This window comes from Taeniopygia guttata, chromosome W (assembly GCF_048771995.1).
Source record: "Taeniopygia guttata chromosome W, bTaeGut7.mat, whole genome shotgun sequence".
In the NCBI taxonomy this organism is placed as follows: domain Eukaryota; kingdom Metazoa; phylum Chordata; class Aves; order Passeriformes; family Estrildidae; genus Taeniopygia; species Taeniopygia guttata.
The window spans coordinates 2,803,535-2,827,338 of NC_133064.1; the positions used below are offsets into that span (position 1 = coordinate 2,803,535).

General features: G+C 53.5%; 2 protein-coding genes across 3 annotated transcripts; both read right to left on the reverse strand.

The window, feature by feature from the left end:
* Nucleotides 1-677: 677 nt before the first annotated feature.
* On the reverse strand, nt 678-14,732 carry LOC116807017 (one cut domain family member 2). Of its 2 annotated transcripts, XR_004366057.3 has the most exons (3): nt 11,667-14,732; nt 2,618-4,511; nt 678-1,124 (listed from the first exon to the last, which is right to left on the reverse strand). XR_004366057.3 is itself a non-coding variant. In XM_032744868.3 (2 exons), exons 1-2 carry the CDS (start codon nt 12,811-12,813, stop codon nt 4,225-4,227), a joined length of 1,434 nt encoding a protein of 477 aa, XP_032600759.3. In that variant the 5' UTR covers nt 12,814-14,732; the 3' UTR covers nt 2,249-4,224. The 2 variants fall into 2 exon arrangements, 1 of the variants encoding a protein (XP_032600759.3); XM_032744868.3 differs by lacking the exon at nt 678-1,124 and having other exon boundaries at nt 2,249-4,511.
* A 4,299-nt stretch (nt 14,733-19,031) lies between these two features.
* Nucleotides 19,032-23,023, reverse strand: LOC140682093 (alpha-N-acetylneuraminate alpha-2,8-sialyltransferase ST8SIA3). The gene is made up of 4 exons (XM_072923017.1): nt 22,739-23,023; nt 21,886-22,008; nt 19,592-20,149; nt 19,032-19,373 (listed from the first exon to the last, which is right to left on the reverse strand). The coding sequence occupies exons 1-4, from the start codon at nt 22,915-22,917 to the stop codon at nt 19,091-19,093; spliced, it is 1,143 nt and encodes a 380-aa protein (XP_072779118.1). The 5' UTR covers nt 22,918-23,023; the 3' UTR covers nt 19,032-19,090.
* Nucleotides 23,024-23,804: the final 781 nt, after the last annotated feature.

The window sequence follows — 23,804 nt, forward strand, 5'->3', positions numbered from 1 at the left end:
ATAAATTAAATAAATAAGTTATATTATGAAGGCTTCATGTGCCATAATAAAGGTATGTCATACTTTCTAATCAGGAGGGAAGAGATTAACTTAAATAATTTAGACGTTGATATTTAAACAATTAAAATTAATTAAAAGAAGGAATTAAAACTAGGCTTATGTTTTATGGAACAAGTTGCTCTTCCCCTGTCTGACAGAACCTGGCTGCTCTACAAGCAATACCAGCTCTGAAGGGTATTTACTAACAGGCTTCGCATCCCCGATGCGCTACAACAGTCCTAGGCATAAATAAGCAAAGTTACTCCCAAATGAACTCACAAATGGCTGAACTAAATAGATACAAACAGCTAACATCAGAGCCTGACCCCCCATCTACATTCAGGCAAAACTCTCACTGAATTCTAAAGCTAAACCGAAACACAGTGGGATTCAGACTGAACAGAGATCTCAGGACCTGCCCTAAGACTAAATTAAATAAATTACATTATTGATAGATAATATATCGGGTTAAAACCCACAGGTGTCTGGAAAAAAATAAAACCATTTTAAACTTTGCCTTCTTAAAAAATTCAAACAATAAAAATTCCCCATAATAAATATAAAGGAGGCCAAGTAGAAAGTTTCCCCACGTCACAAAAATACTTGGCAATTGTGACAAGCGAGGGCAGCACACTTTGCAATCCGGGGTGGCTCCCGAGCCTCGCTGGCCGAGTCCTCCGCAGCTCTTTGGGTTCAGCTGTAGGTAAGAGAGATCCACAGCAAAGCTTTGCAATGGAATCAGCGAGCACATCCTTTGTTCCTGCACGGGACATCCAGCAATATCCACGGTTTCTTCAAAGCTGAATTCATCTCGGCTGTGCCCAAGGTTGTGACTCCAAGTTCCTGGTCCAGGAGATGCTGGGATACTCTCTGTACACACGAGTCTTTCGCAGCACAATAAATAAAGCAACAAGTTACATGACACAGCTCTAGAGATTCATCAGTACAGGGCCTAGAGGTGGAACACAAGTGCTGGGGTTTGGTGTGGTGTGGGCAGAGCGAGCACAGCCCTGCCCACATGGACCAGTATCTCCACCACAGTCTGCTCCGACGCTCCTCGTCTGAGGGAGCTGCTACATAAAAGCCTACGAGAGTGGACAGTGAAATGGAAGACGTCACACAGGGCCATGAAGAGATGCAGGGATAAAAAATGCAGCAGGATTTTCGGGTGAAAATGGACTGTGACTATTGATAGGTTTGAGGCCCCAGCCCAGAGAAATCTCGTGCGTGTTGCTACTCTGCAATGCTGCATAACAAACACTTCCACAATTTGGAGAGAATTTCACTGAGGAGAAATTTGTAAGTACTTCAGTGCCCGATCTAAACTTCCTTTGCTGGGGCTATTGGGTGAGCTCTGAGCAGGAGCAAAAAGCCCAGCTCTTTGCTCCCAGGCTTCACCAGAAGCTGTGGGCAGCTCCCCTCTGCGTCTGGGGAAGGTGGGAGGCAGAGCTGTGGCAATCTGGATGTCCCTCAGGAGCGTGTCCCCCTGAGATGAGTCCCAGAGGATGCCTGGGGCTCATTCCCTGTGGGATACAACGCACTTCCCCACAGGAAGGGGAGGTGAGGAAGGAGCACTGGGGTTTTCACTGATCCTGTGTCATCCCCTGCCACTGCAGATTGCAGGGGGACACTTCCAGCAGAGACAGCTCCCCTGAGGGCAGTGCCGAGTTCAAAATGCGCCAGGGGCTGGATTGATGGACACTTAGGTGGGAATGAAAGTGAAACTTGAGCTGGGCCCTGCTCCACAGCCTGCTGGCTCCAAACTCTGCACCCAAATCTCTGGCATTTAGGAGCCCTCAGGACACAGCAACACGGATTGGGACCATTTTTAGCAACTTTATTCCATGTCTGGCTACAAGGATTCTCCAAATCTCTTTGGAATCTGCCAAAGGATCCTTTGATCCCCAGAGCAGGCACATGCTGTCAATTCAGCTGTGAGGATCCTGAATTTGCTTTCCAGAAACTTTTCCTGTCCTGAGCAGATGAGGCTCCTTGATTTCTTTTCTATTTTAAGTACAGTCATTGGAAAGTGACTGCAGCAGTTCTGTGAAGCAATTAAAATGAAGCCCTTGTTTAAAGGCAGAGAGGAGCAAGATGTGCTCCGGCTCTGAGGATAAATTTGGACATGTCATGATCTGGATCATCAAGACCTGGATCAAACAACATTACAAGGTTAATAGGTCAGAAGCAACCCCTGAACTGCTGAATCTTGGGTTTGGTTCAGGTGGAGGTTTGGAGCCAGGCTGGGGTGCTGCTCAGCACTCACAGTGACAGAGATGGGAACACACATATTGCAAGTTTTATCCCTGGGGAGGAGAAAGAAGGGTGGAGGTCACTCCACTGATGTCACGCGCAGGAGGGTGGCTGTTCACAGCTCCAGACACACAGGAAACCAACGCACAAGTCACAGCCAACCCACAAGTGTTTCCTGGAGGGAGAGATGCTCCAGTGTAGCATCCCAACATCCTGCACTTGGAGTCCATGCAGCTCTCGGAGAGATGCACGTGGGGCAGAAACAGGGGAAACATGAATAAAGAAACCCACCCTTCTGGTTGCACAAAGACTCACGAGCGGTTACCTGTCCAGAGAACAGTGGGACTATGTGCATTAGTCGTGCAAGAGGAGAAACAAACTGAAACACAAGTAGTGAGAATCCTCATCTTTGGTATTGTAGCTGTTGAGGTTTTGGTTGCTCTGTTCCTTGTTCTTTTGAAAAAACTGCATAGGCACAAATTAAAGACAATCTTCAACTTTAAGATGACTTGAGTTGTCAAATGAAGCAGCAATTGTAGTGGCTTTGCTTTGTTCTCATTCTTGTCAACCCTTTCTTTGAGATCTGCTTCCGAAAATGTCCAAGATGTCTGTAGAACACAGTGTGGGACTCGTTTGCTTCCTGACATGCTTCCTTGTTTTTTTTTTAATTTTTACTTTATCTTTCAATGGAACAGTTTGTTGCAGAAGAAGTAGGTGCAGAAAACGTTTCTTTGGTTTCGATTAAGTAGTACATAAAAAAGTCTCAAGTGTCTCTGACGGCCGCCCAGGCCGGTCACCAGCCAGCGGCCGCCGCGCCGCCGCCAGGGCAGCTCTGCCGCACGGAGCTGGAGAGAGGCCGTGGAGCGTGCCAGGCTGCCCCAGCGCCAGCCAACACCCGCACCAGCGACCACAACGAGAAATGGCAAGTTATAAACATCTTTGGCTTGCAGAAATCCTGTCTCTTTGGTGTGCTGTGTTCCTGCCGGCTCGGGGAGCTGGCAGGGAAAAGGAACTTAGGGATGCGATAGAGCTAAACGTGGCACATCTGAAATGGTCAGTGGCATCTGAAGGGCTTGTTTCTGTTTCTTTTCCTGCTTGAAAGTACCATAAAATACTGATAAAATGAACAAAAATACACTGAATGCTGAAAGGTTTCGGTAACAGCTGTTGCTGAGGGGAAACCAGATTCCCAGAAACTAAAAAGGATGCAATAATGTAAATTAATCTAAGTCTTCCAAAGCATTGTGTTTGCTGCATGAACTGTAGCAGTTCCACCGACCTCCTGAGTGTGCATTAGGTACAAACACAGAGCTTGTGAGGAACTGCCAGCTGTGCTTGAGGCTCGTGCCATCTCCGTGGTGTTCCTGGGATGTCAGGCTGCAGCTGGCACAGCCGCCCTGGGCAGCCCAGGGGGGACCGTGGCTGTAGCTACCGGCTTTGTGCTTGATACTTTGAGCTCAAGAGAACTGAACTTTTCTGATCCAAGCTGATTAAATTTAACTAAAAAAACAACCAAAAAAACCTTAAATCTGATTGGTGTTTTTTTTTCCCTAAAACACTTAACAAAAAACCATGCCTGAGTTTAAAAACAGGGTCTTGGGTTTTTAGTATCCGACTTTGTGCTCCGTTGTCTCGCGGCCGCAGGGTGGTGTGGCCAGCACATGGCAGGCGCCAGGCATGGGCCACAGAAACCTGGGGCTCAGGAGAAACCTGCCTCATGAACAACTCCCCTACGTTTCAGACCTGCTGCGCCTGTCCTGAGCATAGTATGGTGTGGAGAGAGGTTAATGTGGAGCCTTCGCCTGCTAAGACTGATGAGAAGCCGTAGGAATGTCCTGGGGAACAGCTGGGCTGGGCTTGGCTGCGGGGGGATTGTGCTTTAGTCTCCAGCGAGGGCCCTGCTGCCAGGCCGCTCTCTCTGCGCCGTGCCCCTCACGCCTTGCTGCAGGTGCTGGGGGCCGAGGAGGAGCCCCCGGAGCTCAGGTCGTCCTGCCACTTCTCCAGGCTGCGCCGGCGGGCGTTCATGAAGAAGTTGCTGACGGTGGTGAGCTCCAGGCCCAGCTGCTGGGAGATGGTGATCTGCATTTCTTTGGAGGGACGCTTGTTCTCCTTGAAGATGGCAAAAAGCGTTCGGCGCTGGAGGTCCGTGAAAACCAGGCGGGATTTCTTCTGGGAGTTGTTCCGCTCTTTGTTGGGCTCTTGCTCTTTGCGTTTGCAGGCTGGGAGGGGGTGGCAGAGACAGAGAGAAAGCGTCAGGGTGGTGCCCACAGACCCCACCAGCCACCCCGATGGCAGGCACTGTCACATGTCACATGTCACCGCCTCAGCCAGCACCACTCTGGCACACGGGACCGGTGCATTGGTGGGCTGCATTGCTGTTATATCCCCAAAACCTCTCAATAGCCAGGAATAACAGCTGTACCTAAGTTCTGTCCCTTTCAACAGCCCAAAGCAAAGCCCAGTAGCAGCAATTTTGTGTGAGCACCAAGGGGGAAAAAGCACCACGGACTCCTTGGCCTCCCAGGAGGGGGAACAGGCACTGGCTCACCTGGCCCTGCCCTGCTCCTCCGTGATCCTGCAGTGCCACCACCCAGGGCACGCTCCCAGCGCCTGTTCCCCCTCCTGGGGCATGTCCTGAGGGTGAAGCCAGGCAGAAACACCCGTCAGAGCTCAGGTCACACAGGGCAGCAGTGCTGGACCATGGCTGAGTGATGCTAATGGATCCTAAAACCCATTGGTATTAATAGCTGCTCTGTATTTATTAGCAGAGAGAGAACAGCGAGTGCTGAAACCAATACCGCTGCCGGAGCACACCCACACTTAAAAATAGCCTGCCCAGGCCGTCTGCACCGGGCACAGAGAGAAAATCCATATGTTGACATGGTTAGGTAATGTGCTGGGACAAAATGAGCCCAGAGAATTGATAAGCGGGCGGGTTTTAAGCAGCCCTGTTAAATAATTCTGCAGGTCTGGAATGTGAAATGAAGCTGGCCCAAAAGTAAAAGTCAGACTGTGGAAATGTCTGTAATTAACCCAGTCAGGGCTGTACCTGTGTGGAACCTGGCTCAGCCACTGTGGCACTGACTGCCTCCTTCCGTGCAGGGATAGGGCCTCACAGCATTTCTGCAGGAAACTGGACTATTTTCTTGGGCTGCCTGACCCTGACCCCTTTCAGCTGCCAAATTCCAGTGGCTGCAGCAGATCAGACCTCAAAATACCTGAAAGCACAAAAGAAGGATGGTCCTGAGAGTTGGGCTGAGCTCCAGAGAGGGGCTGTGGTGAACATTCCCAGCACAGCCCTCCCGGAGCAGCGGCACCAGCACAGGGCTCCGGCTGGGAGCAGCAGGGATGGCAAGGCTTGTCTCTCTGAGGCCATTATCCCAGAGCTGGGCTCTCTGACTGCACCCCTGGCACTGCCTGTCTGAGCTGAAAAAGCAGACCTTAAGCTGGATTAATCAGCCACAACTCCAGAACCCACGTGGTGATGTCCCCGGTGCTGGGGACATGATGAGCACCAGCATCTCTGCTGCAGCTTCTAATCGGTTCCGGGACACTGGGACCAGTGGAGTGTTTCCTTCCATCACTAATTTATGTCCTGAAATACTCTGCGTTTTACAGTTATTGGTATCTGATAATAAATAATGCAGAGGTATGTGCTTTTTGATGCATTCAGTAAATACTTTCCTTGAACTGTTGAGTTTGCTCTTGAAAAGGCCCCACAAAGGCAAACGCTGCACCTGACGTGCATCTCTCAGCAGAGAAAAATGGGGTGAGCACTCTAATAAAATCAAGTGATTTTCCGGGAAGAAAGAGAAAGGTTTTAACAGCAGAGGGAAGGGAAGAGACCATCTGGATTCTAAGCACAATTTGATTTATTAGCTGTGGTTAAACCTGAACATACCCCATAAAAGCAAATGGACAACCAGCAAGAACTGAAAACCGTAACTGTGGAAAAAATATACATAAAAATATAAAAGAAAAGATTTTTCTTCTGCATTGGATTAAAGATGCTCTTCAATAGAAACAATAGAGCAATTGCTCAGAACTGGGGTCAGTGGTGCCTCCCGTAGTGTGGACTAAAGTGGTGCCCCACGACTTGAAGGGCATTAAGAGGGTGCAGCGACCTGCCACTGCACTGTGACACCCTGAGTATCATCACACTGAGTTTCCCTACTAAGAGTTCATTTGTCTGACTTTCTGCAACAATTACTCTGATTTTCCATTTACTCCCTCACAAGAGGGGAACCTAGCCAGACCAGGCATTCCAAACAGCCAGAAATCCTGTGCCTCTCTGGTTCTGGATGTTTTAACTAACAGCAAAAGTGACTCTGCAGCCACCAAACAAAGAGCAGGTGCTGAGAAGGAGCCAAGCAGAGACCAATATTCCCTTAACCCAGCAGTGTGTCCTCAGTCTCTGTTGTTCTAAGGACAAGCTGTGAATATCGATCCAGCCTGTGTGGTTTGTGTGGGTGCAAAGTCACCCAAACCCAGTTATCTGTCTGATGGAACTAAAACTGCTCCTCTATTCGATTTTGGAGAGACTCAATGTGAGGGAAATGTAATTACTCTGGTAATACTGAGCACAATGAAATGACCATCAAAGCATTTTCTAAAGATTTAAAATGTTTTCCTTTTGCTGTGATTCACTTAAAGCAACCCCTTGTATATCCCTGTTACTACAATCTCTTAAAAACTAGGCCTCAGAAATCAATTTGATTACCTCTCTGAATTAAGTATGCACGAATGAGAGCGATTGAGATCAATACAAATTAGGTTAAGTACTCCGCTGTGTACAAAATCATTATGGAACAAGGAGCAATCAGAATGAAGATGCAAATAATCACATTGTCGGGGTGGACAGCCAGTGCTGCTCATCCCAGCTGCTGCACACACACCAAACTCCTAATGTTTGAAACCCTAGGAATGCCCTCGATGGCATTCAGCCAGAAAAGCAGATTGGATGTGTAGCACAAAGTTAATTCTGTTCTTCCAGAGAAGATCTGCTTGCTCATCCATTGTAATGGTAAGGTGTTCCCTGTTTGGAGATCCAGGGATTCCTGCAATGCTCCGAAAAAGAAATTTGCAGCCAGGAAAGTGTTCTCTTGGTACCCCACCTGAATTTTTCCTCTCAACACGGAGGAGAAGGTGTGTGGGAAGGTCTCCAAGGAAGACGTCCTCTGCTCTTTTTTCACCTCCTGCAGCCCAGTGCTGCTTGCCAAAGCTTAATGCCTCGGCAAAGGCCCCATGCTCCCATCCCATTATGAGGGGATGAGAACTGCTGGAAAATCACCACTGCTCATAAATATGTTCCCTGCTTACTGAGAGATATTTTGGTCTTGGAGACAATTTGCGTTTTGGGAACCTGCCAGCTTCTATCACTTGTCTAATAATTCTTCTGAGCAGCATTTACCAGTGGTTTGAGTCCCTTTTTTTCACAATGGAGCAGCTTGATTTTATAGCTCAAAACCCCCAAACAACCCCAAAACACTCCAATTTCTTTTTTGATTGCATTTCTCTCTGCCATCAGCGAGTTGTCTGGCTGATGTTATCACCAAACCCATTTGAGATTAGTCTGTTTGGTATGATTTCTGTGTGCAAACCCCTCTATAAATCAGAGAGTCTTTTATGTAAAAGTCTGCAAGATTGATAGAGCTGGATACAAAATCTTTTACCTTGGAAAAAGAGATGTATTATCTGTCCCGTTGGATATAGTGCTTTCCCTGCATATTCATTGCCCAGGTATGATGGGCTTTTTCCAGAGAAGACAGGAGACAAGATGGGAGCCTTAAATACAAACAGATTGCTATCAGAGGGAAGGGAGTGCTCTTCTTCGCTGTGTCTAGTGGGGATAAGATGAGAAGCAAAGGGTTTAAAAGACAAAAAGTGAGATTAAGGCCAGTCATTAAGGGGTTTTTTGTACCTGTAAGCCCTGGAAGAAACAGCTTAGGTTAAAAATCCCCCTCTGGAGATCCTGAAGAAAGAAAGGGGCAGGCTGTCAGGACAAGTGATGCCTGCAGTCCCTTTCAGCCCTGCTTTCCCTGTGAGATCCATTCCCTGCACACCTGCAGAGCCTGTCTGCACTCTGAAGGCAGCTCCAGGGGAGTGCTCTGATGAGGAGTCTGCTGCCTTTAGCCGTGTTGGGTACTGCAGGCAGCTTGTCATCTCCTGTAATGGCTAATTGGAAGGGAAGGAAAGGCTCTTGCAGCTGCAACACCCAGGACAAGGTTTTTTGAATAACACCAGGGAGGAGCACCAAGGATGAGCACCCGGGGCCGCAGGGCACAGCAAAAATGCTCCTACAGAGTGTGGGAAGAACTGACACCAGTTACTGGGAAAGAATCCTTTTGGCAAAAATGTTCTCCCCTTTAAGCATTCCTCGCCACAAATAAATTGTGGCTATTTTCAGCTGCAGAGGAATACTTGAGTTTGGGATATTTCAGTTCAAACAGTGATGGGCAAGAGATAAGGGGTAAAAAAGAGATGCTGGAGGGAAAAATCTTACAAGGAAATAGTGAAGAATAGCTTCAGAATGAGCAACATATGATGACCAATTAATTGTTTCTTTTAAAAAATAGGGGGTAAAATATAGAAATACATTTAATCCAAAACGTACTCAGAATTGACTTCATCAAATATGAAGAAACTGATAAAACTCGTTTGCTTTGCAAAAACAGGATTCAAATTTCTGTGTGGCAGAAACGCCTTCAGAAATGATGTGGGACAAAGAGCTGGGGCAAGGTATTATTTCGGAAAGTTAGTACATGAGAAATATAATTTATCAGCTGGCACCACAATTTACCACATGGATTGTTCAAACACAACCACTAATCTATAGCTGAAGAGAGCACCAATATTTCAAGCTACTAAGCACCTTTCAAAGAACCTTTACATACCTGTATATTTAGTTCAATGCTAAGAAATAGCTTTATAAATACAGATATTATCACGCCTTCATTTTTAGCTAGGGATACAGACAACAAAATAGTCTCAAAATCCAGGGAAGAAATATTTGATAGGGCACAAAGAGGCAGAGGGTGGGTGGACAGCTGTCCACAGCCCACTCCTCAGTGTGAGAGCCCTCTCCTCGGCCTGGAGCACTGGGGGTGCAGGGCTCGGTCCTGGGATGTGGCACTGCCACCGCCTTCCTCCGTTCTCTCCGGTCCCGCTCTGTCCCTCTCCGCCGCTCTCCGTGGTACTGACAGGTCCGAGCAGGAGCGGCTGATGTCGCCCTCGCGGTGGTTTTGCGGTAAAAGCGTGTTCCGAGCCTCCCGAAGCCCCCGGGGCAGCACGGTGTGCCCGGGGCACGGGCACCGGGAGCCCAGAAGGGCGCTCTGCCCCAGCACACCCACATTGATACTGCTCCCACAGAAAAAGGGGGATTTCCCTTCACGGATAACAGATTTGCACCCCACTTGGGATAAATTTCCAGGAGAATGAGGCAGATAGATGGTGGGTATTGTTTCTTTTTAAAAACCTGAAATAGCTGTAGCTTTTCCACCCCCTCCGTGCTCAGAGGGATTTAAGCAAGCGAGTAAACGGGGAGAAGGAAGCACTGTGGCAATAGGGCCGCATATTCACACGTGGTAATAAAAGGAAATTAAAATAATCGATTTTCTGAAGGGAAAGGTAATTTGCAAAGGTCTTTCCCGCTCCATGGGGAGTCCACAGCCACTCAGCACCTGAGCTCTCTCCAAACTTTACTCCTGAATGCAGAGGCATTCAGGGGGCCTGGTAAAGCAGAGATCCAGAATTATACAGGCATAACTCTGCATGCAGCTGGGATTCCTGATTTTCTGCTCTATATGCAGGGCTCCACGGGGAACCCCCACCCGGGACCAGTGCTGGGAAGGAAAAGCACCAGCCACATTACTGGAAATGAGCCGGCTCAGGTTCCAGATCAATGAAAACTGGGTCCACGCGTTGATGCTCCTGTTGCCAGCATTAATGCTCTTTTAATCTTCTAAACATTATCTGCATCGATTTCCCTCTCGATACACGTTTGTTTGTGAAGGCGACATCACCGTGTGCTCGGCAAAAATCTCAAACCCCTTCTGTCCCTCTGATGCCCCTGTCAGACCCCGGCACCTTCATTTGGTGGCAAACAGAGAAGAGCGGATGCCCGCGGGTGCTGGAAGGAACAAGACGAGTTTGCAGTCGGTGCTAGACTGCCCCGCAGCTCGGGAAAGCCCGAGCACTCCCCACGGGGATTCTGGAGACCCCAGGCCGTGGGTGTTTAACCTGCCGCACCTCTGGCTAGAGGTCGGGCATGGATTAAGGCCATCAATCATCCATGGCTCCTGTTCACCCTGCTCCGCCGCATCCCAGCCTCTCCCGCAGCTGCCCCTCGTGCGGGAACTCTGTACCCACTTCCTTCCCGCAGAGACCCCCGTGTCCCCTCAGACCCCTCCGGGTGTCCCGGCAGAGCGGGCAGCCCTGGGAAACGATCTGCCCGCGTCGGCATCAATTGAAATCAAAGGGCGGACTCGGTGGCACAAACATCCCAGGATTTTCATCGCTGTCAGAGCAGAGCGCCCCGACCCCTGGCCCCCGCCCCACGCTGCGGTTTGTCCCACGCGTTTCTGCCCGTGCCACAGCCTCCTGTGTCCCTCTACACCCACGTCCACGGCCGCGGGGATTCCGGCAGCGGGAAGGCAACCGTGGCCGCGCTCCACGGCGGGGCCCGGCCCGCACTGGCGCGGGACCGGCCGGGGGGCCACCTCACGGCAGGGACAGCTCTGGCCGGGTCTGTCCCGCACACATCGGAGCGGGCGCTGCCGGGGGTGGGTACCGGGTGTCGGTACCGGGGTCGGTACCGGGGGTCGGTACCGGGGTCGGTACCGGGGGTCGCTGCCCGCCGCCCCCCCGCGGCCCCCGCAGAACAATGGGGGCTGCGGCGCTCCGCGACCGCGCCAGGGGGCGCCCGCGCGCCCGCCGCGGACAATGCGGCCGGGCCGGGGCCGCGGGGGCCGCGGGGGTCCGGCCCCCGCCCGCTCCCCCCGGCCCCGCCTGTCCCGGGACGCGGGTCCCCCGCCCGGCCCCCCGGTGCGCCCGGCAGCTCCGGCAGCCGCAGGAGGGACGCTCACGGAGAGCGCCGTGCGGTGCGGAACGCGCACCTTCAGCACCCGGCCCTGGAGAGCAGCCCCGGCCCCGCGCCCCTCCGCCGGCCCCGAGCCCCGCACAGTCCCACCGGACAGAGCCGGGGTGCGCGATGTCGGCGCTGCGGGAGGCGGGGGCCGGCTAGCTCCGCACTGCCCCGCGGATCGGAGAAGCGGCCGGGGACGCGCTGTGCGGAGGACGCACTGCGGGGCCGGCCGGTCGGCGCTGCGCTTCGAGATCCGCGATCCGCTCCCCGCGCGGCACCGGCTTGCACTTACCTGCTAGCCGCAGGGCAGACATCCTCTGGAACTCCGGCTCCTGCAGCCACTTCCACATCCTGCGGAACGTCTCCCGGCCGGACTTGAGTTTACTCCAAGGCTTGGGGTTCCGCAGCAAGTCCGAGAGGGTCCCCTGGGAGCGGCACAGCACTCGTTGGGCGAAGATGGCCTGCGGGATGCTGTAGCGCTTCAGCTCCGCCGTGATCCTTTGTGCCACCTCCTTGGTGTTGATCTCCTCCAGCTGCCCCGCGCCGCTCCCCTGCGGGCCGGCGGCGGGGGGCGGCCGCTCCCGGCCGGCGGGCAGCGCGGGGCCGTGCGGCGGCGGCGGCCCGGGGGGCGCGGGGTGGTGCGCGCCGTTCAGGGGCGGCAGCATGGCCGGGGGCGTCCCCAGCCCCCGGGGCAGGTGCTGCTCTCCCCGCGCCAGCATCGCCGCGTGCGCCTCGAAGTTGGGGCTCAGCATCTTGTCGTGGCCAGGCGGCCCGTAGCCGTGCAGGCCCTGCTGGGATCCAGGGAGCGGGCCCAGCCCGTTGCCCAGCGGCGAGAGGCTCTGCCCCACGGCCGGCACCTCCTTGTAGGGCCCGTAAAGGCTGTTGACGGCCGGCAGCCCGCGCTCGTCCCGCATGAGCGTGAAGCCGCCGCCGGCGCTGCCCGGCAGGCGCTGGTGGTGGTGGTGGTGGTGGTGGGCGTGCGGGTGGGCATGCGGGTGGTGGAACTTGTCGGAGACGGCGGAGATGGGCGGCAGGGGCTGGAGCGGCGTCAGCGTGGTGTAGGTGCCGCTCATGCCCATGCCGGGCGGCGAGGCCTCGCAGGGCACGCTCATGGCGTGGTGCAGCGGGATGGAGAGCTCGGGCCGGTACTCGGCGGCGCCGTCCAGCAGCGAGGCCATGCTGGGCACCATGGTGGGCCGGGCGGCGGGGGGCAGCTCCTGGTGCGGCGGCGGCGGCGGCGGCGGCGGCGGGGGGGGCGGCACCCGGAGCGGCCCCGCGCTGCGGCCGCCGTGGTGAGGGCTGGGGCTGCCCATCATCTCCGGTTCGTGCCCCGCCGCCCCGTGCAGGCTGCCCAGCGGCTCCATCGCCAGCTCGGGGTTCATGGCGCACGCACCCGGTTCCCCGCCGAGGCACCGCCGGCCGCCGCGCCCGCTCCTCATCCGCTCATCGGGGCGGCGGCCGCCGCGGCCCGGGGCCGCCCGCCCCGCGGGCAGCGGCGGCTCAGCCGGGCCCGCCGCGCCGGCCCCGCGCCATGTCCTCGCCTCGCCGCCGCCACCGCCGTCTGCGGGCGGCGGGAGCTGTCCGGGGCCGCCCCGCCCCGGCCGCGCCCGCGGGGCCGAGCTTACGCCGCGGGCGGGCGGGCGTGAGGGCGTGAGGGCGGCGGGAAGGGCGGGAAAGGCGGGCGCGCGGAAAAAGGGCGGGCTGAGGGCCGGGGGGCGTGGCCTCCGTGAGGGGACGTGAGGGGACGTGAGGGGACGGCGGGGCCCTCAAAGATTCCGCCGCCTTTGTGGCGTGCGGGGCCGCCGGGAGCATCCCGGGATCGGCCCGGAGCCGGCCTCGGCAGCGGCCGGGGTTCCTCCCGTGCCGCCGCCACGGAGATCCGCGGTGCTGGCTGTGCGGCGGCCGCAGGGCTCTCCTCTCGGCAGGCGGCTCCGCAACCCCCGGTCCCGCAGCCGGCGGCTCCCGGGGCCCCGCTGCACACAGCCGGTCCTGCTGCCTGCTTGTTCATTGCTGCAAACCGAGGTACAGCGCTTACCTGTGCTGTTGGTTGTTGGTTGCCCTAATGCGGCTCACTGGGGCTCGTTCATGAGGCGTGAGGGATGTTTCTCTTCCTGGGGCGGGTGGTGAGTCCCGGGAGCCCGCCATCCGTGCCACCCCGTGGCGGTGCGGCCCGCTCCCCGGGCACACGCGCACCGGCCTCTCCCCTCTCCCCAGGCAAGGGCCGGTTCCCGGGCCGCCCCTCAGCCCCGGGCCGGCAGGGACAGCGCACAGCTCCGCAGGGCACACGGGTGGGGCTGGCACCGCGCTCAGCGGGCAGGGCAGGGCGGATGGGAGCGGACAGGGACCGGGGGCCGGGAGAGCGGCCTAGGAGAGACGGGCAGGGCCTCAGTGGGCTCAAGGCCTCAGGGGCAGCAAACCTGGCATGGAGCTGGCAAGTGGCGACTTGCCTGCTATGGCACAGCCCATGCAGGGCACCCGTGCCAGGGCTCTGGGTCGGGCTGTGTCCGCTGCTGTGTAGTTCGCTACTTCTCCCTGCTCCTTTAATCAGTAGCAGTACCAGCAGCCGTGTCCTTGAGTTTTGTGTCATCCTTATCTCGTCCCTGATAACCGTCTCTGTATTTGTGAAAGTCCCACCTCCACTGGGTCTTTCCAGTTACTAAAAGAGGGAAATGGGGAGAAATGTCACCTTTTGCACTCTCGATTATCAGGCCACTCTCCAGTGTACCTGGTATCTCCTTGCAAACAGGTTGTGTATGGCAGCACCCAGTTTCCCTACAGATTGGATCCCAATGGATAATGATCCATTACTTTCCATGTTGCCATCACGGTGTCTCTGGAGCTCACGGTGTTTTCTGAGCTGCTTTTTGGCACTAATCAGGCGGGTATAAAGTGGAGTTCCCCCAGCCCCAGCTAGTCCTCCCGCTGCCAGCTTGTGGTGAAGAAGGAAAAAGAAAGGAAGACAGAAAAGAAAGCCCTGGCGTGAGGTGCCTTTGTTCCGGGCAACTTATGCGTGAAATCTTTTTGTCCTTCCTAAAGGAAGGCAAAAGTTGCAGTTGATTTGGGGAGAAAAGAGGCGAGTGCAGTGCTCCTGAGACGGAGGTGCCGCTGTGGGCAGGCGGGAGGAGGGTGGGTGGGCAGACCCTGATGGGAGTCTGGTGCAGCAGATGTGCTGGTGTCTGTGTCCTCCCTTTTCCTCCCTTTTCCTCTCTTCTTGCCTTGCCTTCTTCTTCTCCAACACATTATCAGGCCTTTGACTTTTTCTTTCCAAACCTGCACCTGAGGGCTGCATGCTCTGATGATGTTTTGTTACACACTGTAGTGTCTAATTCTGGTGCCTTTCCAAATTCGCATTAAAATCATCCTGGGATTGAGGTATAAATATCCATGCATGGTCAGTTGTACCCGAAGGTCCAATCTGATGGGGCTGTGCCTGCCCTCAGAGGCAGGAGGTGCTGGGTGTCCTTTGTCACCCAGACAGGACAAGGTGCAGCTGAGCTGGCAGCTGGGCACGGTGGGCAGGAGCAGTGCCGGGAGCCAGGAGGCTGCTGCTGCTTCCAGCCCAGCGAGCTTGGGCTGCCCAGCGGGACAGCATTCCCTGCCTGCATGGCTGCCTTTGCCAGAGGCTTTCCCCTGCTCTTGGGGGAGGGAGGAGGGGGTTTCTTTGTTAGCTTTCCTTCTCCTTCTGCCTGCAGCGGGGCCTCCCCGCGCCACAGCCAGGTGCTTTTGCTCCCCACAAAGAGGCAGCAGTGGGGTGTCCAGGGATGGCGGGGTGGGACAAACCAGGGGGTTGACCCGGCCTGGCTGAGGTTTCTTGGCCAGTATCCTCCTGGTTTGGGCTGTGACTCTCCTGGGAATAGGAAATTTAATTCCTCTCATCTTTTGTTCTCTGGGGTTCGTCTCTGTAGTGTCCTGCAGCACCCAAGCCTGGCACCTGACCCAAATCATGCAGGAAAGGGTGACTCCAGGGTGACACCTCAGTGTCACAGGCGCAGGGACTTCTCCTCTAAAGAAGCTGTCACCAGCTGGCCAGGGCCTGCAGATGTAATTTTCACCTGCTTTTAAGCAAACATTGCAAGTGTTTTCTTTGGCATTTGAAACTGCTGTCACAAGCCCGTTCAGAGGGAGCAGCTTCATCCCCTCAGGACACCTTTCCAGGGATGGAGGCAGAGCTGGACATGGGGTGGGGGGTTCAATCCACGCTGGCTGTTTGCACCCTCCAGCCCCAGCCCTAATGGCCAGCAGAGCCTTCCTCACAGGAAGGAAAGGGTTTTTCCTATCCCATCCCCATCCCCAAATTGGGTTACAGGACTATAAATCCCTGCCTCTCTGCCAGGATGGTCTCAGGGCCATACTAAAAGCATTGTTTATTTATTTTGTGAGCTGTAGTGGGTATTAGTGGTGGGAAGCACACAGACAGCACAGACAGAGGATCGGGCATGGCTCTGCTCCTGTGCCTGCCAGCCTGAGGGACTCTATTCTAAAAACACACGGCAGAATTCCTGCCAGGAGCCACTGAGGACACTGCAGTGCTGGAGCAAGCAGCAGGTCACCTGCAACAAGTAACAGCAGTGGGCTGTAAGATGTTCCCGGGAATGTAATTCACCTTAATGAGCAAATACCCTGAGCCAATCTGTGCCCACATTCCACACTTTCCATCTTCACGTATTTCACAGGAGTGCAGAATTTGATCCATCACACCAAGCTTGTTGCACTGACTAATGAAATATAGGGAGCATTAAGCAACACTTTTGGCAACTCCTCTGGTGAAGTTTTCCAGTAAAACCTATCAGTGGCCCTGAGCAGTTCGGGAAATATTAACAAGGAAGAAGCAGAGGCAGTGGAGTTTTACAGACTCCCAGTGCACAAGAAACCATTTTATTTAAAAACAATGCATTCAATATCAGGTTATGGCACATGAGTCAGTGCTGCAGGCACATCACACCACAGGATCACACTGAGAGAGCTCCCGAGCCTCGATGCTCACGACGGCAACGCAGCACGGTCACGAGAGGAGCCAGGGCACGCTCCAGCCCCGGGCTGGGGACACACGCTGCTGGACCCCGGGCTGGGGACACACGCTGCCTGTCCCCGAGCTGGGGACACACACTGCCTGGCCCCAGCCCCCAGGCCAGCTCCTGAGGCTCTCCATGGTCCTGAGGCTGGAGCAGCTCCGCTTGCAGCGTCCTTCCCACCGCTCATCTGAGAGGTGCCCTGGCCCTTTATGAACATCAGCCATTGAAAAATAAACAATGCTTTTAGTATGGCCCTTACTAATGAAACCTTTATTACAATTATGACATTTTTTCTTTTTTTTAATTTTTTTTTTTATCGAAAACAACTCCCATCAGGCATTGAATTGTAGAGCCATTGAAATAAAGACACATTCATTTACAGAAAACCTGCTTTTTCCTATTTGCCCTGTTTTTGCAGCCTCCATTCACAGTTAGTTCTGTTTCACAAACTCTTGCTTTTTGGCTTAGTCTTACAATTAAACCTGGTAGCCAAATGCCTGTTTTCACATGCCTTGCTACCATTCACTGAGGAGATGCAAGCAACAAAAATAGAGACCCAAGATGTAGAAAAAAAGAGAGGAAACATGTATTCCCAATCCTATGTACACCCCCAGCACCTTGGCACCCATCCTGTTGGCAAAGGGGCTGGAGAGGGGAAGGCAGCCCCCCTGCACCTTGTAAATAACAATTAAATAAATAATAAAGATACTTGCTTATTAATGCAAAGGCATTTCTGCTGGAGAGTGGCAGCCCCAAAGAGCCTCTCCTCCTCGGCCACTGTCTTCTCCATCCCCTGCCATCCTTGCCTTTCCCTCAGACCCCACCTGGCAAAACAAAAGCTGTGCACTTTGAGATGGTTTTCCACCTTGCATGAGCTTGGACAAAAGAATATTGATACTAAGAAGCAATTTACTTTGGGCTGTGCTGTGCCATCGATCACGGGGCAGAACTCCCATTAAAATCAATGATTCTGAAATGTTCAGTGTGGGTCTGGAGCATCGATGGGGAGTTTTGCTTAAAAATCAATGATGTAATATGGTGCTCTGTCAATAATTTTTCTGTATTCCCATTTCCAAATATTTGCAGTCAGTTTTGTGCTTCCTTCTCTGCATTTGGTGCCTCTTTGTGCTTTTGGAAAGTTCTGGTGGTGCCAGGGCTGTGCCCAGGACTGGCAGGGGGTTGTGCCCCTCTCCAGGACCATGGAAGGTTCCAGAAACTGTATGGAGCATACTGCTCCCTGCTTTCATGCCAATATAATGATAATACTTCTCATTTCTTTAATTTGATTATGAAAATGATGGGCTCCCATGGGAAATTGGTAAAAGGTCTCTTGATAGAAATATCTGGCATTCAGACAAGCCAAGAAGGGTCACTCGGGGTTCGGAGTGGACCAGGACATGCCTGGGCTGCTCAGCTTGGGTGTTGTGCAGGAATTCTCCTTCCTCATCTCCTATGTCTAATCATAGGTAAAGAAGCTAAAAAAAAATAACCTGTGCCATTTTAAATACTGGATTTTGCATCTTCTTTCATGGTGGGGTCATTCTCAAACAGAACGGTAAAAAATTGTTAAATATTTGCCAGCATACTCATAAGAAACCCAGTTATTTCCCAGGCTCCTTTATCCTGAGACATAATGGCCAACATTTCCCAACTATAAGTGACCCTATTATTTGTTCTGTCTCCAAACAGTTGGACATCCTGTGGTGCCAAGGAAGCATCTGCCCTGTCTGCCTTGGAGTGCTGTTGGTGATGGGAAAACGGGGACACTACTCCAACCATCTGACTGGTGAGTAAGAGACATAAATGAGGAAATTTGGTCATGGCACTTCCTCTTCCCTGCACTCCAGCTCTGCTCATTTCCCTACAAAAACTGCTTTTAAAAATCCCAGCACCTGGCTTCTGTTTCTGCCCATCCTGCCAGTCTCTGCCCAAGCAGAGGGATGGGGTTTTGGGCTTTTCTCACCAAATATGTCTCCAGAGAAGCCTAATTCCATGTATTATGGTGGTTTAACTTTAAAATCAAATGACAGAATAGTATCAGATGGATTGGAATGAACATGCCTCCGTCTGTCTAGTCTGGACTAGTATCTGTCCCAAAAGGAATTAAAACATTGAAGTATTCCAAGAGTGCTATAAACATCTAGCTAAGGTATGAGCCACTTTGTGACCTTCTCCTTGTTAGTCTTTAAAAAATGTAAAATTCAGTAAATACGAAAATACCCAAGCGGTGGAAATCAGGATCCACACTGAGGAGCTTGCGTGTGACGATGCACTGTGATTCCCAGTGGCTTCCTCCATCGGCCACGGCAACGCTGCGCTATTGAGAGCAACAGATACAAAAGAAGCAAAACCTTTAAAAGTAGCATTTCTAGCTCTAATGGGAAGGAACAATAAAATTATTTAGGGTATTTAGTAGAATGCTAAAATATGAACAGATATTAAAACATACTGAGTGGCTTATCTAGAAATGCAAAACGTTTCAACTTTGCAGCTGCACAAATCGCATCCACAGAACATGATAAAAGCTTCTGCACTGCTAAATATGCTGAAACCCTTGGATGAGCAGTAGCTAAAAAGCATCTTTAAATTATGGAAAAGATTCTAGGGTGGGTTTGTTGCCTTTTTAGAATCCTATCTGAAGAATGTTTAATTTGGTTTTGGGCACTTTTTTAGACAATTGTTTGGCACTTCGAGATTTAGGTTCTTAGGCACAATGCGACAAGGTGAGTTTGGCCAGTCCTTCACCATGCATCCTGTAGAGCAGCTGGAACTCTGCAGGCAGCTGGTGGGACTCCTGCCACTTGGTGGTGAACTTGGTTCCCTTCTTGTCATAGTAGTGGTACGGGAGGTCCTCCCGCGTGTTGGGGTCGAAGCCGAAGGGCCAGAATCCGTAGAGGTGGATCTCGTCACATATGGCTGATGCCAGGGTGTACATGAGGATACCTGTGCTCAGCCGCTTCGGGGACAGGTGCTTGTTCCGCCAGTACCTGGGAACACAAGAGCGTGAGTCAGAATCAATCTGCCCAGAAATAACTCAAGGCTGCTCTGAAGCAACCACAAAACTTCAGTGGCTCTGACAACAAGGGGTCTTGACTAGCCAGACTGTGCCTCCCACATCAGGCATGAGGGAAAAAATAAGTTAAGAGATGTATATTTGTACAAAGAGATGTATATGGCCACCTAAATGCAGGGCAAGCCCACCCACCTGTTAACGTGCTGCATGATATTTCCTGGCCAAGCCAGCTGGACCTTTAGCTGCCCTCTGTGCTCAACAAAGAAATCAACCAGTGTTCTCGTGACTGTTGCTGATGTGTGAAAGAAAAAGGCAGGGATCCAAAGAATGGCCCCATCGAGCTTTTTCAAACTCAAAAAGAAGTTGTTGCGATCCTGAATGGTCAAGAGGTTGTTGTAATACTTCTCCAGGATGCTGGGGTTGAAGGTGGTGAGGTTGGTTTTCCTTCCAACATCTTTCTGGAAAGCCTCAGTTGGAGCAAAATTGCACCGAAAGACAAAATCCGATTTATCAATTTCCTGCCCACACTGGCTCCCGGTCAGGATCCCGCTGTTGCCAACCACGGCGCAGATGTTGTAGTGCTTGTTCAGGATGGGAGACACGTCAGGAAGCAGAGACCTGAAGTTGTTGCTGATGGAGAAAACATACTTATGGCTGGAATAATCGTAGTGCATCAGCTGCCCGATCCGAACGCTGCTCTTGGTCAGAGAAAAGTTTTTGATGACGTCGACATGCTGAAGGATTTCTTGCCTAAAACGGGAAAAAAATAACAGAAAACATGAAGTTCTAATTCCCCTTTTTTTTTGTGCAGTGGATTTGTTTTCTGCCTAGACTTATATTTTTCCTTTTTTTAATTTAAAGTGTACTGAAGTAGTTTCCTGAGCAACACGGTGCAATGGCTTTTAAATCAATATAAATAGATGGGAATGAGGGAGCTGGCTCCTCACCCTGAGCTCCACTTGGATTTACCAGCTGGTCCCTGCAGATGCCAGCTCAGGCTGTGCCTGTGCCTCTTGGAATAGTGTCAGGATTAAAATATGGGATTGCCTGCTTAGGACAAGGGGTGCAGCTCCCATTACACCCCCCACAGTCACCCGGCTGTGGGGTGTGCACTGCACTGCCCTGTCTGGGCTGTGACACAGGGTGAGGACAGCTTTCTGCTGGGGCTGTGTGTGCCTTTCATTCCTGGTGCAGCCACAAGGCATGTGAAACAAGCCCAGGATATCCACTGAATTAACAGGAGACAATATATATATATATATATATATATATATATGTTTCACTAACAAGCTTCCAATCACAAAACCAAGCGGCAGTCGCTGTCTCCATCTATGCAAATATAGTTCCTTAACTCACATTTGGGCAAGCACAGCAGCACTTTTAGGAAGGTTATTAGGGATACTTACAAAGCAAACAAAACCAAACCTGCTTAGGAATTTCCCTTGCAGGGCATAAAATTAGAAACTGAATAGGACTTTATTTACTTATGCTTATGGAAAACAAACAACCATTCCTCCAGCTGCATCCTCCAATGTCTGAGCATTAATGGAGTCCCACTGGGTGCCCTAATTATGGGTTCTGGCTGATGGACAAGTGCAAAGGCAGTTCCTGAGGCATCAGCTAAAATCAGCAGAGGGGTACACAGGAACAGGCTTATGGAGCTGCTGGTGCCAGGGATGGAGCAATACTGAGGGTGGCCACTGTCCCACAGCCTGGGAGGTCCTGGGGAAAAGAGGGGACTAAGTGCCACCTTCTCTCTGTAGCCCACGGCTCCTGAGGGCAGCGTGTGGCAGCACTGGAAGGGAATTACTTGTCCTGCTGTCCTTGGACAGTGGCCTGAAGGGAGGAGAAAAGCCCAAACTCTGCAGTGAGAGGTGCAGCAGCTCCATCCTGCCTGGCCACAGAGCCAGATTCCTTTTCCCCAGGTGGCACATGTGAGCAGAGCCACGAGGGAGTCATTTGTCAGGACAAAATTACAGTCCAAAATGGCAGTACCTGTCTTAAATGGCTACATGGTTTTATTTTCTTTTATAGAAATGCTAAATGTATGCAATCAGCAAATAGATGTATGTATAAAGAGTACAAAGCTCCGTGCCTGCCCCTGCAGCTGGAGCAGAGCTGGAGGCAGGAGCAGCACTGCACTTGCTCAGAACTGCCAGCAGCTGGGAAGTTTCTCTGTGGGTCTTTGGCCTCCATGAACACAGTCCAAAGTGTTTCCAGTCTTAAACCACAGCTATTTATCCTGGAGTAATGACAATTCCACTTGCACTCCAGGAAACTGGGTCACGTTCTAGTACAATAATGTGTTTTGCAGCCTGGTGTCCTGCTCTGAAATAATCAAGTCTTTCGGGACAGCTGCAAGTGTCTGGGGAAAAGCTCTGGTTCAGCCTTTGTCTCTTGCCGCTGGCAAATTCCTCGGAGCTGCTGCATTCCTTAACTTCGGGTGGGAAGGGGCACAGCCGGGCCCTGCCCAGGGGCTTGCTCACCTCTGGTGGGCGAAGGCGCTCCGGTTGAAGACCCACTTGGAGGGCTTGTCCTGCAGCTCTTGGCCCAGGGAATTGGTGATGGGGACGAACGAGGGGTCCAGGAACTTCAGTGCAAACTGAGACCTGGAGATGGGCACAGACACCAAAACATGCACACACATGGAGACACACGGAGACCCAGAGACAGCAACTTACACACATGGAGACGTCCATGCACACACATGGAAACACATGGAGACACAGAGACAGCAACTTACACACATGGAGACATCCATGCACACACATAGAAACACAGAGACACCCATGCACACACATGGAGACATCCATGCACACACATGGAGACATCCATGCACACACATGGAGACACAGAGACACCCACGCACACACATGGAGGCACACGGAGACACCCACAGACAGACATGGGGACACCCGTGCACACACACGGAGACACCCGTGTGCAGACATGGGGACACACGGAGACACCCACGCACACACACATGGAGACATCCACGCAGCACACATGAGGACACCCACGCAGACACAGAGACACCCACGCAAGCACACAACAGCCATGCACGCACAAACCACCCGCAGACAGCCCACGCACCCCACGGCCCCCAGCGCACACGGACCGCAGCCCGTTACCGGCCGTGCCCGGCCCGCCCCCGCGGCCGCCGCCATCAGCACCACGGAGAGCGCCGGGCGCCGCCGCCGGGGCGCGGCCGTGCCGCTGCCGCTGCCGGTGCCGGTGCCCCCCGCCCGCCTCCCCGCGGCCCGGGCCGTGCGGCTGCCGCTCCCCGTCCCCCTCGCCGCCCGGCCGGGCCCGGGCCCACCATGGCGGGCCGCGCCTCACCGGAATCCCGCGTGGAACATGTACATGCGGGGCCCGGCGGCGCCGGCGGCGCGGGGCGCCCCGAAGATGTTGTCCTTCTTGAGCGAGACGTAGCTGATGAGGGACAGGATGAGCAGCGCCACGCTGAGCATGACGAGCCCCAGCACGCTGGCCACCCGCACCATCTTGCAGCTCCGCATGCCGGAGGCGGCCCCGCGGCTGGGCGGGTGCGGGGCGGCCGCGCCGCTACATTGGGGGCGGCGGCGGGGCCGGGGCCGGGCCGGCTCCGCCGCGCTCGCGGGAAGATGGAGGGACGGGGCGGTGAAATGGCAGCCGGGAGCGCCCGCACGGCCCCGCACGGCCCCCCCGCTCCCGGTGTCCGATCGGCCTGGGGCACAGCCCGGCGCCCCGGTGACCCCCGTGTGCCTTCTGACAGGCCCAACGAGCCCCCGCCAAGGCCTTGTGCCACCCCCAGCCCCAGCGTGCTCACCAACAGCGCCAGCTTTCCCCTCTACGTCCCCAGTGTGCCTTCAAACCCCCAGTGCCCCCCAACAGCCCGGCGTTTCCTTCGCCGCCGTTCCCTCCCCTGACATCCTCAGTGTTCTCCCAGCAACCCTAAGGTGCCCAGAACACCCTTCCCACTGCCTTGGGGTGCCCAGTGACCCCCCAAAAGCGCAGACACAGGGAAACCCTACGGAGCCCCCAGACATGCACGAAGGCTGAGCATGGCTCAGCCATGGGGGGCCCATGCTGATGGGGACCCATGTCTGGGTGGGTGCACAGCATCCCCAGCTCCCATTTGCCTAGGTGACAACAGAACTGTGGGAGCCTGTGCTGGGTAGTGCAGGGTCTGTGCCGGCTCAGAAGACCCCTTGCTCTTTAAAAGCCTGGTGTTTGGAACATGGGTCATTAAACTGCCTGCTAAACCACACAGCAAGTCCCATGTGAACTCCAAGAGAGCATTTTGCACTCCCAGGGATGTCTCTCATGAGCACAACTCCTGCATGCTGCATCACTCTCAGTGTTTCTTCAAACTCCATTTTTCCCCTCACAAAGCCCCCCCCCAGCCCGCTCTGCCTCCAAGCCC